The sequence below is a fragment of the Nyctereutes procyonoides genome, unplaced genomic scaffold (assembly GCF_905146905.1).
Source record: "Nyctereutes procyonoides isolate TBG_1078 unplaced genomic scaffold, NYPRO_anot_genome, whole genome shotgun sequence".
Classification (NCBI taxonomy): Eukaryota; Metazoa; Chordata; class Mammalia; order Carnivora; family Canidae; genus Nyctereutes; species Nyctereutes procyonoides.
This window is the reverse complement of record NW_026575135.1, coordinates 56977969-56991217: the sequence shown is the minus strand read 5'-3', so window position 1 is coordinate 56991217 and position 13249 is coordinate 56977969. Positions and strand designations below refer to the sequence as shown.

Genomic DNA, 13249 nt, shown 5'->3' with positions numbered 1-13249 from the left:
GTCTATTCTTAGAGTATGTACCTCAAAGTTCATTTAATAATATGAGTAAAGTTTCACTGCTAGATTCAACAATAAAAGAGAAGCATAACAGGAAACACAGAAAGAGAATTACAGTGAAACTGGCAGAGCCAGGAAGGAAGAAGCTGTAGTTTCTGATTCCTGATTGGACACAAGCAGGTAAGAGGAAGTCACGCCTCCCCAAGGCCTCAGGGACAGAGGTGAGAAGAAAACAACTGCATCCCTTGACTGGATGCAGAAATGGATGGAGCAAAACCGTGGAGAAGAACTGGATGATCACTTTGCTTTTTTCTACTTTGAGATTCAGTTTGGGTGAAAACCAGGGTGCAAATGAAAAAGACTTTTTCACTAGGTCATTTTTATCAGGTATCAAATTATAGCCTTTTTATAGGCTTTTCACATGTTCATTTACTTATTTGTTAAAACAGCCTCTAAGTATGTATAATTTGCAGATGAGAAAACCATAGGCCCATGAAGGTCAACTAGTTTACCCAAGGTCACCCAGCTAATATAGTGTCCCCATCACAAGTCAAAGCTGCATAGTCTGATTTCAGAGGCTCTACTTTGTAACTTCATGCTTCTTTTGGCTGGTATGGTATTAAAGCTTAAAAGTTACAAAATACACTGATACACATACACATAGATACATATTCATCTCTCTGGCTCTGGTTGTTTTTCTGTGTATGTACAGACACACACATGCACACATTGTGTACTTATATAGTTGTGTGGTCAGGGGCTGGTTAAGAATTCTGAAAAAAAAAATAAAGAAGGATGAGCAGTATTGAGGGTGTACATGACCCAAGCAGAAGTTTTTTAAATGGTCTACAGTAGTTAGAGAAGTTCTGAGAAGGGACCTTTGAGTGAAGACTGTAGGATAGCAAATAGCAAGAAAATAAAGATAATATAGAGGCTACAGTAATAATCAAAAAGAGAAATACTAGGGGCTTGGATTGCAGAGTGGTGGTGGTGAGAAATGATTGGAATATAGATAAATGTCAAATACAATCAACAGGAATTGCTGATGGATTCAGTGTGGTATTTGAAAGAAAGGCATTAAAGATGAGCCCAAGGTTTTTGGGGCTGCTGATTGGAAAAATGGAATTTCCATTTGCCAAAACAGAAATGATTCTAGGAAACACAGGTTCAAGCCAAAAAATAGGGACTGTTGTTTTGGCCATGCTAAATCTGAAGTATACAATAGGCATCCAAATGGAAACAGTGTGTAGACAGTTGGAAATACAAGCATGGAATCAGTGGGGAGGTTAAAAAAATGAGAGATACATTTGAGGGTCAGTGTAGAGGCCATCTGAGCAAAAGTACAAACAGGGAAGCCAAGAAGTTCAAGGACTGACCAAGGAGACACTTCAAGCCAAAAGGCAGGAGGATATGGAAGACATAACAAAGGAAACTGAGCACAAGGGGCCAAAAAGAGAAAGGAGAAGAGAAAACCAAAAATGCAAAACTTCTTGAGAAGGGGTGAATGAAGAGCTAACAGTGAAGATAAGAAAGAAGGAAGGACCACTGTACTGACACCATGGAGGATACTGTCCTTGTTATGTCCATGGAACCTGAAGATAGCATGCAGACCCAAGCCAAATATAACAGAAAATTGGTCTCCATTACACGAAGCCTTCAGATGTTGAGCAATGTCATGCAGGGAAGATTAATCAAATGTACTGTTCTATTATATTTAATCATTTTCTTTTTTAAAAAAAAACTTTTTTTTAAAATAAAGGTTTTATTTATTTACTTGAGAGAGAGAGAGAGAGAGAGAGAGAGAGCGAGCGCACAGAGGGAGAGGTAGCAGCAGACCCCACTGAGTAGGGAACCTGACGTGGCTCAATACCAGGACCCTGGGATCATGACCTAAGCTGAAGGCAGACACTTAACCCACTGAGATACCCAGGCACTTCAAAACTTAAATAATTTTTAAATGTCCAATAAATTAAACTTGCAAATTTAGCAGATCCGATTTTCATATCTTTTTATTTTGTAAAGATTATTTATTTATTCATGAAAGACAGAGAGAGAGAAGTGGAGATAGAGGGAGAAGCAGGCTCCTCATGGAACAGGGAGCCCGATGTGGGACTTGATCCCAGGGCCTTGGGATCATGACCCAAGCAGAAGGCAGACACTTAACTGCTTGAGCCACCCAGGCACCCCTTATTTAATCATTTTCAACCAGAATACAACAGCCTTTATGGAGCAATTTACAGAAAAGTTTAAGATTATATTTAGGGAGTTGGTACAATATATTCTAAATCTCTAAGCAGTCTAAATATCTAACTAGTTCCTATATGCTCTAACTTAATTTTAAATTAGTAATCACACTGGGGAGTTTTTATTCAGTTCTAAATATAGACACTTGGCTCCTAGGAAAGAGCAGTTTGCAGGCTGATCTCCAATTAGAGCCACTGTCAGCTTTATTAAAAAATTCCAGTTTTTCTTGTATATTTTTTATGATCTATTTCCCTTTTAAGGTAGAATTCATATGTTTTATGTTAATTTCTTATGTTTTTTTTTTTTCCTGTGTATGGTTTAGGATCTATTTCCTTTTAAAGCTAGAATTGTTTTCAATAAAAAAAGATAAAATGATGTCTAAAATTTTAAAATATTAAGTAAATTTCTTTCTGAGGAGCTCTAGGCTGGGATATTCAAATTTGATCACAACCAGTAAAAACTCGTAACACTGCTGAGAAGAATACGGTGGTGTTTAGTTGCCCAACATAATGATTTGGGAGTAAAAAGTCTTTTTTCTTTTTTATTAATAAATACAAGGTAAGAGGCCAAAATAATAAAATTCTTTAGGATGAAGCAAGAACTAAGATACCCTTTGATGCCCAAGTGGCATATAGGTTTAATTTTCTGAGACATTAATTAATTGATATTGACAATTAATTGACACTAATTAATGCTGAGTTCATTTCCTTTGCACAATAAAATGACTACATCTCAGTTGGAAATTGTGGCCTAGAAAAAATATTTCTGCCTCACCTGATCCAACCTCTGTCCTTCCCCCAAAGGAATTCTATGAGGAAAAAAAAGTAATGCCCCAGGCAGATGACAGTCTATTTCCTAAATGGAGAGCTGACCAAGGCTCAAATTTCACCAGCTACACTTCACTGAGAGATGAAGAGCTGGCATTTCCAAAGGGTAGGTTTTCACTGATAAGCTTGTACTTGGTTATTTCTCTTCATGTAACAAACAGATACTCTACCATCCAGCTGAATATTGTTCAGAATACTGAAAACACTACTGTATTTGACAAACATTAAAGTGAAAATTCATAATGGCTAGATAACAAAAACTGCTTATTTATTTGGCACTGTATAAAACTAAAACAACCTTCCTATTTGGAAATAATAGATTTAGTTCACTTTAAAGGTGGATACCAGCTAATCATAGGAACTGTCCTATGCCTGGCCAATGGGCCCACAGACACGAGAGGCAGGACAAAATGATAGGTATGTTTTTTTCCCCTGTACATGTACTGAATTACTTCTGACAGTAACAGATCAGACTATCTTATATGTGTGCTACCATCACTATCCCAAACCAACCTTAAATGTTTTGAGACTTTCGAAAAGATGTCAGTTTGGAAGTTTTGGAACCTTTCTCCTTAGAGATTTCCAAAAGCAAGAAAAGAGTTCTCTTTTCTTCCCTGGGCCTATACATTTATGATTGATGGGTGAAATGAAAAAATATTAAACTCCTTCTATTTGTTTAAAGTTTAAAATCCTCAAATTCTTGTCTTGTGAACGAGTCCAAATTCTTATCCCATTTTTGTTTTGAAACTTGTTATAAAAAGTATGCAGCAAGGGTTGTATTGGTACCTAAGGCATTCCCAAGGCAGTGAACATAAATATGTGTGTGGTATGCAAATGCTCACAACTCACAGCATAATACATCTACTCATGTGAAAGGAACGCTTCTGAGAAGCTAACAAAATTCAAGAGCCTGCCCATTTATGCTATCATGTTTTACGCCTATCTCGATAATGAGAGCAAACAACTGGAGTAAGTCCTCATTACTAGCTTCCTGTGGTCCCGCTCTGCTTTCATCCACAGAGAGGCCTGCCATCCCCCCTTCTGTTGGCAGAGAAACCGAAACACCACACTGTGCGTGAATCTTACCAATACAGATCAATCCTGTTGAGCTGAGTTTGCTGCCAGGAGAACATTCACAATTGAAAGATCCAAGGTTGTTCCTGCAGGCCCCATTGACACATGGGTTGCTTTCACATTCATTTATATCTACAATCCAGAAGGAAAAGATTCTGTTAGAACTGCCATGTGTTTCTGGAAAATATTATTCCAACAAGCCATGCTATGCCAGAATGTCTGGTAAACTTGGCTCTTGCAGTTTTAATATGGATCTATGAGGCATAAAGTGAATGGGGAATGGAGACATGAATTTTACAGCATGGATACACACAGATGAGGGGCTCAGTAGGACCACAGGAATCAGCCCAGTATTGCAGAAGGGGTTAGTATGTTACTCGTCACCATTTCACTACAACTTTACATAAATTGGATTGATTTCCCCCACAGTAAGATATAATTGCCCTGTGGGAAATCTGAATTCTCAATACATGGAAAGCAACATATATATATCCACACATATATACATATATATGTGTGTATATATATTATATAATAATATAATAAAAAGTAGTGTGTGTATGTATGTGTATGTATATATATGTATATATATATGTGTATATATATATATATATATATATATATATATATATATATATATATATTTCCCCCCCCCCCCCAGTACAATATGCTGTGCACAAACAAAGGTTGACTGTTTCTGTCATCTGTGGTTCTGGGAGGTTTTAGAAGAAATAAAAAGCCTGTACTAGAGACAATGTATCACAATGTCTGCTTTCACTCCCAGGTCCTGGGTACAAATCAAGAAACAAGGGATGAAATTTTAATACTGAGTAGAGCATTCTTTTCCAGGCCTTATCTGCCTCTCTCTCTGCTCACATTTAGGTGTATGGTGTGGAGAGAGAGTCTGTTAAAGCTAACAGATTTTGGTAAAATAAAAAAAAAGAACTTTTGATTGATTGAAACAGACTTTTACTATCATTAATCTGCTTTGAGTCCTTAATCAAATCAGATGGCATATTCTAAACGATTGCTATTGAGGGTCATAAGTAAACAGAGCACACCCATGTTCTCAAGTGGTAACTAAAGCAAATCTCAAGCCAATAGAATTAGTTTAACAGGAGTTAATTAAAAATGCAGGCTTCAGTCTAAGTACTAGAAACAATATCCAAAAGTGACCCTCAGGATATAAGTTCAACCACTCAATCTAAAGAAGGGATGCAAAGATAACTAGCTGAAACACGTCAGCGTATCTCAACACATTTTTTGTTGCTGGTGAACATAAGGGTTTCTGAGCGTTCCACAGCACTTGTTTTTGTTTTTGTTTTTTTCCTAAAGATGTCTTTGAGTTAAATATAAAGTATTAGATTGAGGAAAACATGAAAATAACTGAAAGGCTGCCATGCTTACTCCTGAGCATCCCAAGTCAAATATAAATCAAAAGTGGTCCCAAAAAGGCAGGGCTCACTGTTAATTTGCAAGTCTGTGGCCCTAAAATGCAAATTTAAAAATCAATGTGAAAAATAGGTATGTACTTTCCTTTTACTTCAAAATTACAAAAGAAGTACACAGGTACTAATTTAATTCTTGAAGTAGAAACTGAAGAAATATGAAAGCATCTTTTTTTTTTCTTCAGGCTGTTTGTTCTAAGAAATCCTCTTAAAGGAAAAAATATAAGAACAGGTTTTATAAATACAGCACATATTTGGAAGGAAAACATCTATTCCAGAGTATTGGAATTCTTTTAATAAAACCACAATGTAAAAAAGGAATCAGCAAAAAAAAAAAAAAAAGAGGAGATAACTAATCTGAGAACAAACTATATATAATTCACCTATTAATTTCATTTATAAGAAGCTCCCCCAAAAAGCAAAATGTCAATGTCATATACTTTCAAATCCCTATTCTAAATTAAGTAATTATGAACTCCAAAACTATAAACACATGCAATGACAGCTACAAATATCAACTGTTTAATTTTTCTTTAAATACAATGTTTTTATGTTACAAATGTCATGGAACCAGGAATTGAAACAGTTCACTGTACATTCCTGGAAATAAACTTCAAAGCACATCTGGTTTACATTTAACTAGTTATGTCACTGGAAACACAATCTAAACCACAGTGCTTGCTGTAAAAATGTTAACTTTCACAGACTCGCAGAGCTCAAACAAAAAAAGTAAAATAAATTTTTTATAACTTCAGTCTGAAATATCAGAAGATCTTTATTATTACTGCTATTTATTATATATTTAAAATAGCCTGTTGAAAACATGAATGACAAGCAAAATTAGTGACTGTAGTAAATATGTACAGAGAAAGCTAGAGTCTCCAGTGAACCTGCTAATAATTCTCTGCTTAGTCTTTGGAAATTAGTTTATAAAGAATAGAAAAAAGAGAAGTGCTCCAGGCAGACACATTTACTGTATAAATGCAATGGTAGAAATTAGGAGACCCAAGGGAAAAAGAGATTTGTGGCTTTCAAGTCATTTTTTTTAAACCACTTAATAAAATGCAAATAACTCAGCAGTGGGAACAAAGTGAGAAATAAGTTATTTGGTTAGGTTTCTCACAATAAATCATTTTTATTTCCACCAATGTCATAAAGCTAGAGTCAAAATATTTCTGTCATTTCTCTTTTATTTACATAACATGAACTTCTTTCTTATGAAAGACAGATATATATTTTGTATTAAAGAAAATACTTAGATTTATCGGGAATAATTATCCTCTGGACAAAAGTAAAGGGCATTCATCCTAACCAGTGCTGTTGCCTGATTGGTATTAATGTCCCTTCTATTTATGTAGTCATGCAATGTTATTAAACATCATTCACTCCTATTCTTCAGTTGTTCCTATAGGCAGGCAAATCCCTGCCTTTGATTTACGTTTCAGTATTTGGGCTCTTCATATCCTTTGATTCCATCTTACTTGTTAAATAGTGGAAATATGCTATAAATATCACTGATAATTCCGTGCACAAACAGAACTTGGATCAAACTGATTCAAAGTTTAGTTTTCCCTATCACGTGCTTCTCTCCCAATAGCACCAAAGAGTATTGTGACTGTGGGCAGGCAAACCAGTTCATCAGCTTTCCAGTTAAACCAAGAAGGTGTCCTCCAGTGCTCTTGCTTTCAGTGTTTCTTGACATTTAACAGAAACTTATCCTCAAAAACACAATAGGTTTATAAAATGGATAAAGGCAGTGGAAAGGAGTGCAGAAAACTGGGAATAAGGAAAGAAAATACAACTCTTGAAGTCCATTCTCCCATCCTCCAAAAAAAAAATGAATGGAGGAAATATGGCTAGAATATCTTTTTACAAAGTAAGTATCTCAGAGCAATTCTGAAGGATGACGGGTGTCAGAGTGGGTGGAAATGGGTGCTAGTAGGAAACATTCTAGGTGAGTATATTGGCAAAGCCTGAGCTACTCTGAAAAGGCAGTTTTTCTATCTGACAGAAAGATCTTCAAAACTCTTAAGTTTTGAGCAGTTTTGCTCAGCTATGGAAAAGATAAATCTTCAAGTAGGATGGAAGTGAGCCCTTTTCTTTGAGGATCTCCTCCAAAAGGACAGTTATCAGGACTAAGTTTAGGGAAAGTGCATTTTATACTGAGGTTTTCTTATTTCTTTTTTCCAGGCTAATTATTGTTTTTCAATGGCCCCTCCAATTCAATCCAAACTTAGAACTGCACATTGTAATTGCATTTCATTGACTTCAGCTGAGTCATTTGTGTTCTGGCATCTTGTTCAAGTCCTAACTTGTTTCTGTTCACAAGAATGCTTTGAAATGAAACAATAAGATGAAGAGAGAATGTTAACATCTTTTTGCATCATATTACTATTGCTGTTTTCTTGGCTATGGAGTCACTACGAAATAAATACTTTAACAGATAAGGAAATGTCTGTTCAAATTAATTAAAGATTAAATCTTTTTTTTTTTTTTGTAAGTGACTTTGGCAGCAGTTTCTGGATTTGAGAATGTCATCAGACACTTCTACAGGCCCACACAGTGAGACTTAAAAAGAACAATGACTAGTAGTCATATAACAGATTATTCTTAAATACACAGTACTTTGATCAAGAAACAAAAACATAATTGAATGCACTGCTTGCTCAGCTGGTATCTCGGCGGAAATGAGGCGTTTTGTCATGTAAGCCACTCACATAACATCCCTTGTACAGAAATGTGGTTGGAAGAAAATGAAGATATTTTTTAAACAGTGATTTATGACCTAGAAACCCAAACGATAACTTTTAAATCAAATGAAAACGACAATTTTCTTAGACTATAGATTTATGTAAGGTGGCCATATTGACTCAGGCCCCAAATATTTTATGGGCCAACTTCTGAGATTTATCATTCATTTCATAAATAAAATGCCTCAGGGCTGACTCTACCACTACGATTCAGGTCCCCCAAGGCCAGCGTGAATATGTCCCAGTAGTTTTTAAAAGGGGAAAAGAAAACATACAAAAATCTGCCATTTTATTTTAGCAAGTAAAACAAACTCTTTGCACTCCCCACCTCCTACCCCAGCCAGAACTTCAAAGTGTTTGTTGATATTTGATCTGAATGGAACCAAACTGATAGATTTTGTAAACTGGGAGAGGTACATGCTCTTTTCTTTTTCTTCCTCTCTTTTTTAAGATTTATTATTTGTTTTAGTAATCTCTACAGTAACATGGGGCTCAAACTCATGACCCCAAGATCAAGAGTCACATGTACTGGCCGGGCATCTCAGTACATGCTATTCCTAAAACTGGCAGATGAGCTGAAAGAGATTATTATATTTAAAAAAACATTTAGATAATAGTTTGCTATCTTTTTTCATCGATGTACTTGACCAACGTCCATGCATATCTCTTAGTGCTTACTACTCACCCCGATGGTGAGGAAGATGGCTCTTACCTTCACAAGTCTCAGTCTCTGTTCTGAACACGTACCCAGGGGGGCATGTACAACTGTAACTCCCGGGCGTGTTTCTGCACAGGCCATTGTCGCAAAGCAATCTGTTGACCAAGCACTCATCGATGTCTGAAAGCAGTCAGTAGAAGACAGGAGACAGGCATAGTGAAATGAATAGGCCAGGGACCAGCAAGGTTCTATTTTTATTTGATTCCTCCCCTCACTCCCTCCTTGATTTCATCTCTCCTTTTAATTAATTTATTTGTTTATTTTTTATCTCTCCTTTTAAAAACTTAATATATTTTTAGTTGAATATAGTTGATATACAGTATTCTACTAGGTTCAGGTCTGCACCATAGTGATTCAGTATTTACATACATTAGGCAATGCTCACCATGGTAATAAGTGTACAAACTATACAAAGTTTTTGCAACACTGACTGTATTCCTTATGCTGTACTTTTCATCCCCACGACATATTTATTTTATAACTGGAAGTTGGCACTTCTTAATCCCCTTTGCCTACCTCACCCTTCTCCCCCTGCCATTTTTAGTCTTTCTGTGCTCATAGCACATTCATTGATCTTAAGCAAAATATATTTGGTTTGACTCATATGGAACTTTTCTGTACTGGTGGCTACTGTGAAAATGTTTTGAAGCTCTTGGAATGAATATACATCAACACACACACACATATTATATATTTTAAAGCATCAATGAAATATATCAAAAGATTAAACTCACTTGACTATGGATTTATTTATATGTAATAAAAATAATAGATTATTTTTAAAAACATTTTTTCTGATTAAAATTCTAATAAAAACACATTAAATGGCAGTTAAACAAAAGGTGTTTACTACTCTTTTTCCATTAAGTTTTTACTTCAGAAACAATTCATTATTAGTGGGAAATTAATGACCTATTTTGTATATTCCTTTAATGGCCTAGAACAGCCTAGAAAATATTGTCTACAGCTCAGATTTAAGAAGCTCACACTGAGTTCTCTCTTCCTATCCACACTCACTTTTGCTAATGTAGTTAATAACAGAAAGAAATAAAAGTTGCAATTTGGAGAGAATAGTTCCTTCAACTTATATTGTTTTAATCTTGCAAATAACAATTGTGCCTTACCAAACAATATGCACAATATGTTGTGAAAATTTGGAAAACAGAGATGGAAAAATATTTACTATGATTCCATCAGCTCTGATAAATATTATTTTCTGTATTTTATCTGATTTTTTTTCCTTTGATTGTCATATTTTTGCTCCAATTCTGAATTTTGAGCTTTAAAAACTAACTCTATATTTTAAGCATTACCATAAACTTCCCTATTATCATATGTTGCATTGAGTGGCTGTATTACAAATTATTTATCCACTATTCCATGCTGTGGGTTAAAATATGTCCCTCAAAAAAGTTATGTTGAAGTCATAATGTGACCTTATTTGGAAACAGGAATGTTTAAGAAGTAATTAAGTTAAAATGAGATCATTAGGGGAGGCTGTAATCCAACATGACTGCCGTCCATAAAAAAGGGGAAATGATGTGAAACACAGCAGGAAGATGATGTGAAAATACCCAGGGAAAAGATGGACATGTGACCACAGTGATGCATCTACAAGCCAAGAAACATCAGGATTGTAGGCACACACCGGAGGCTGGAAGAGGGAAGGAAGGATCTTCCCCTGGAGCCATGAGAGAGAGCACAGTCCCCTGGACACCTTGATTTTAGACTTCTGACTTCCCAAACCATGAGAAAATAAATTTCTGTTGCTTTAAGCAACTCAAATTTTGCTACTTTGTTACAGCAACTCTAGCAGACTAAAATTGAAGTTTAGCTTAATTTTTATTTTAAAATGTAATTTTAATTTTTATCAAAAATATTCATATGCCTACTTTAAAAAGTTAAGTAATGCCACAAACTGTGTTCAGTGTGTAAATGCTCACCAAATCTCCCTGTTTTCAGCAGGGTGCCTGTGTGCTTAACTGTACTTGACTACATTTATGTCTTCAACTCAGGATCACGTGAATATATTCAATAATAATGAGCCAGTAATGACAAGTGTAGGAAAATGTATTTCTAAGTATAGTCACCAAGACTTGAATATAAGAGTCATCAATGATCAGATGTAACAATGATTACATATGATGGATTTAAAAACATTCATTTTATAAAAGTGGACTTGAGTGCTCCATGAGAAAGTTTACACTCTTCACAAATTCTTAAGTACATGAACTGAGTTTTCACGTTCTCTTATAAATTACAAAAAGAAAAACCTATCTCAGTAATCATGTTTGGGTAAGTTGCAGTAACCAGTTGTTTCTTTGTAAGTCAAAGTTTTCAACCTGTAATACTTTCTTTTCTTTTTTTAAAAAAATTTTTTTATGATAGTCACACACACACACAGAGAGAGAGAGAGAGAGAGAGAGAGAGAGAGAGAGAGGCAGAGACACAGGCAGAGGGAGAAGCAAGCTCCATGCAGGGAGCCCGATGCAGCAACTGACCCTGGTTCTCCAGGATCACGCCCTGGGCCAAAGGCAGGCGCTAAACCGCTGTGCCACCCAGGGATCCCCAATACTTTATTTTCTTAACTTACTATTATCCATACTGCCCTGTTAATACTCGATTTCTCAGTGAAAAAAATTATAGGATTAAGATGTATGTAGAAATACAACAGGTCAATAACTGGGTACACATCAATTCATTTAGGAAAAGAATGATTTAAATACTGAGTTATGCTACTAAAAAGTTTGTTACTGTGTAACAGAATTGGGTGGATTTTTATTTTTTATTTTTTTATTTTTATTTTTTTAGTAAGAAGGAAACAAAAGGAACTGTAAGAGCTGCAGTTTTATTCACTTATTTGTATTTAGATTTTTCTTAGAATCCATGGAATGAAACTATACAGTAGGCTCCTGGATAGACAGGGCAACTTACCAATACAGTTTCTTCCAGATGCATCTGGTTCATAGCCACTGTTGCAATTACAACGGTAACTACCACGTAGATTTTCACAAATTCCATTGGCACATATATCGGGATCCAAAGCACATTCGTTGATATCTGCATTAAATGTTGGAAAATTCAATGCTCACAGACATTTTATTGTTTGTTGACACATGTAGGTCTAAAAAAGACCGCTCAACATATAAACTGCTTAACTCTGCAAAACCACAATTTGCCTGCCTTTCAGAAAGGGAAAGGAAATGAAAATAAGAAATAAGAGAATAAAAGTGGGGGATTACAGGATAATTCCATGGTAAGTTAAAAGAAAAATGAAGGAGACTGGCAGAAATAAAAAGGACTAACCCATGTAATGTGCTGGTATTTATGATAAAATTAATAAAGAAATTTATAGCCTCTTGGCTCAAAATCCAAAGGAAAACTTAACTTGATAGGTATTATAACCATCTAATTAAAAGACAAACATTTATTAGGGTGACCTATATAATTTTATGGTCCCCAACGACATGGAATATTTCTATTTTATTATCATTTTTTTACAGTCAAGTAAGTAATATGATACTTAATAAATATTTCTCATTCTTGAGAAGTTAAAATTAATGGAGAGGACAGTTCAAATGTGGATGCTGAACAACACAATGTTTTACAATAACCCATGAACAGGACTACTCTGTCAGCTATGGGCAGTAAGACTCGAGGAGCAATGTGCTTGTTTGAACAACCTTGTAGTTCCCACAAGTGGCTGGCTCTGCTGGGGACTATACTGAGAAGGGATGAAAAATACAAAATCAGATTTTGATCACTATGCTCAAATTTTAATCCTAACAGTTGTTTTCTTGAATTTGGGTGACCTTAACATATGCCAGAAACGCCAGCTTTTTCATTTTTGGGAGAAACATCCTTGTAAAAGTTTGTTTCTTCATTCTGGTTTCTGATGTTCATGGCAAAGATGCAATATTGCTGTAACTAATCTATAATGTGTCTAAAATCTTCTCAAACACAAACAGAAAAGACTATATATGTAAAGTGAAGACTACCAGTATCTTATAGTTTTCTTTAAAAATAATACAAAAGAAACTATATGTATATACTCTATGTATACAAAAGAACCTTAAAGCTATAAACACGTATTTATTTAATATTCAAGGTTTCAGAGTGGAATTTTGTAAATCATCTTGATAAGTTTAAAATAAGAAAATGTTGACAAATTTTACTTCTTTACTTACATTT

At 35.1% G+C, this 13249-nt stretch overlaps 1 protein-coding gene across 1 annotated transcript in view; it reads right to left on the bottom strand.

Moving 5' to 3' along the window:
- Positions 1-13249, bottom strand: part of FBN2 (fibrillin 2) — a 239567-nt gene that overhangs the window by 75692 nt on the left and 150626 nt on the right. The window contains exons 18-20 of the mRNA XM_055302348.1: positions 11993-12118; positions 9053-9178; positions 4155-4274 (exon numbers count right to left, since the gene is read on the bottom strand). Of these exons, the coding sequence (XP_055158323.1) occupies positions 4155-4274; positions 9053-9178; positions 11993-12118 (372 nt within the window). The remainder of the gene's footprint in view (positions 1-4154; positions 4275-9052; positions 9179-11992; positions 12119-13249) is intronic.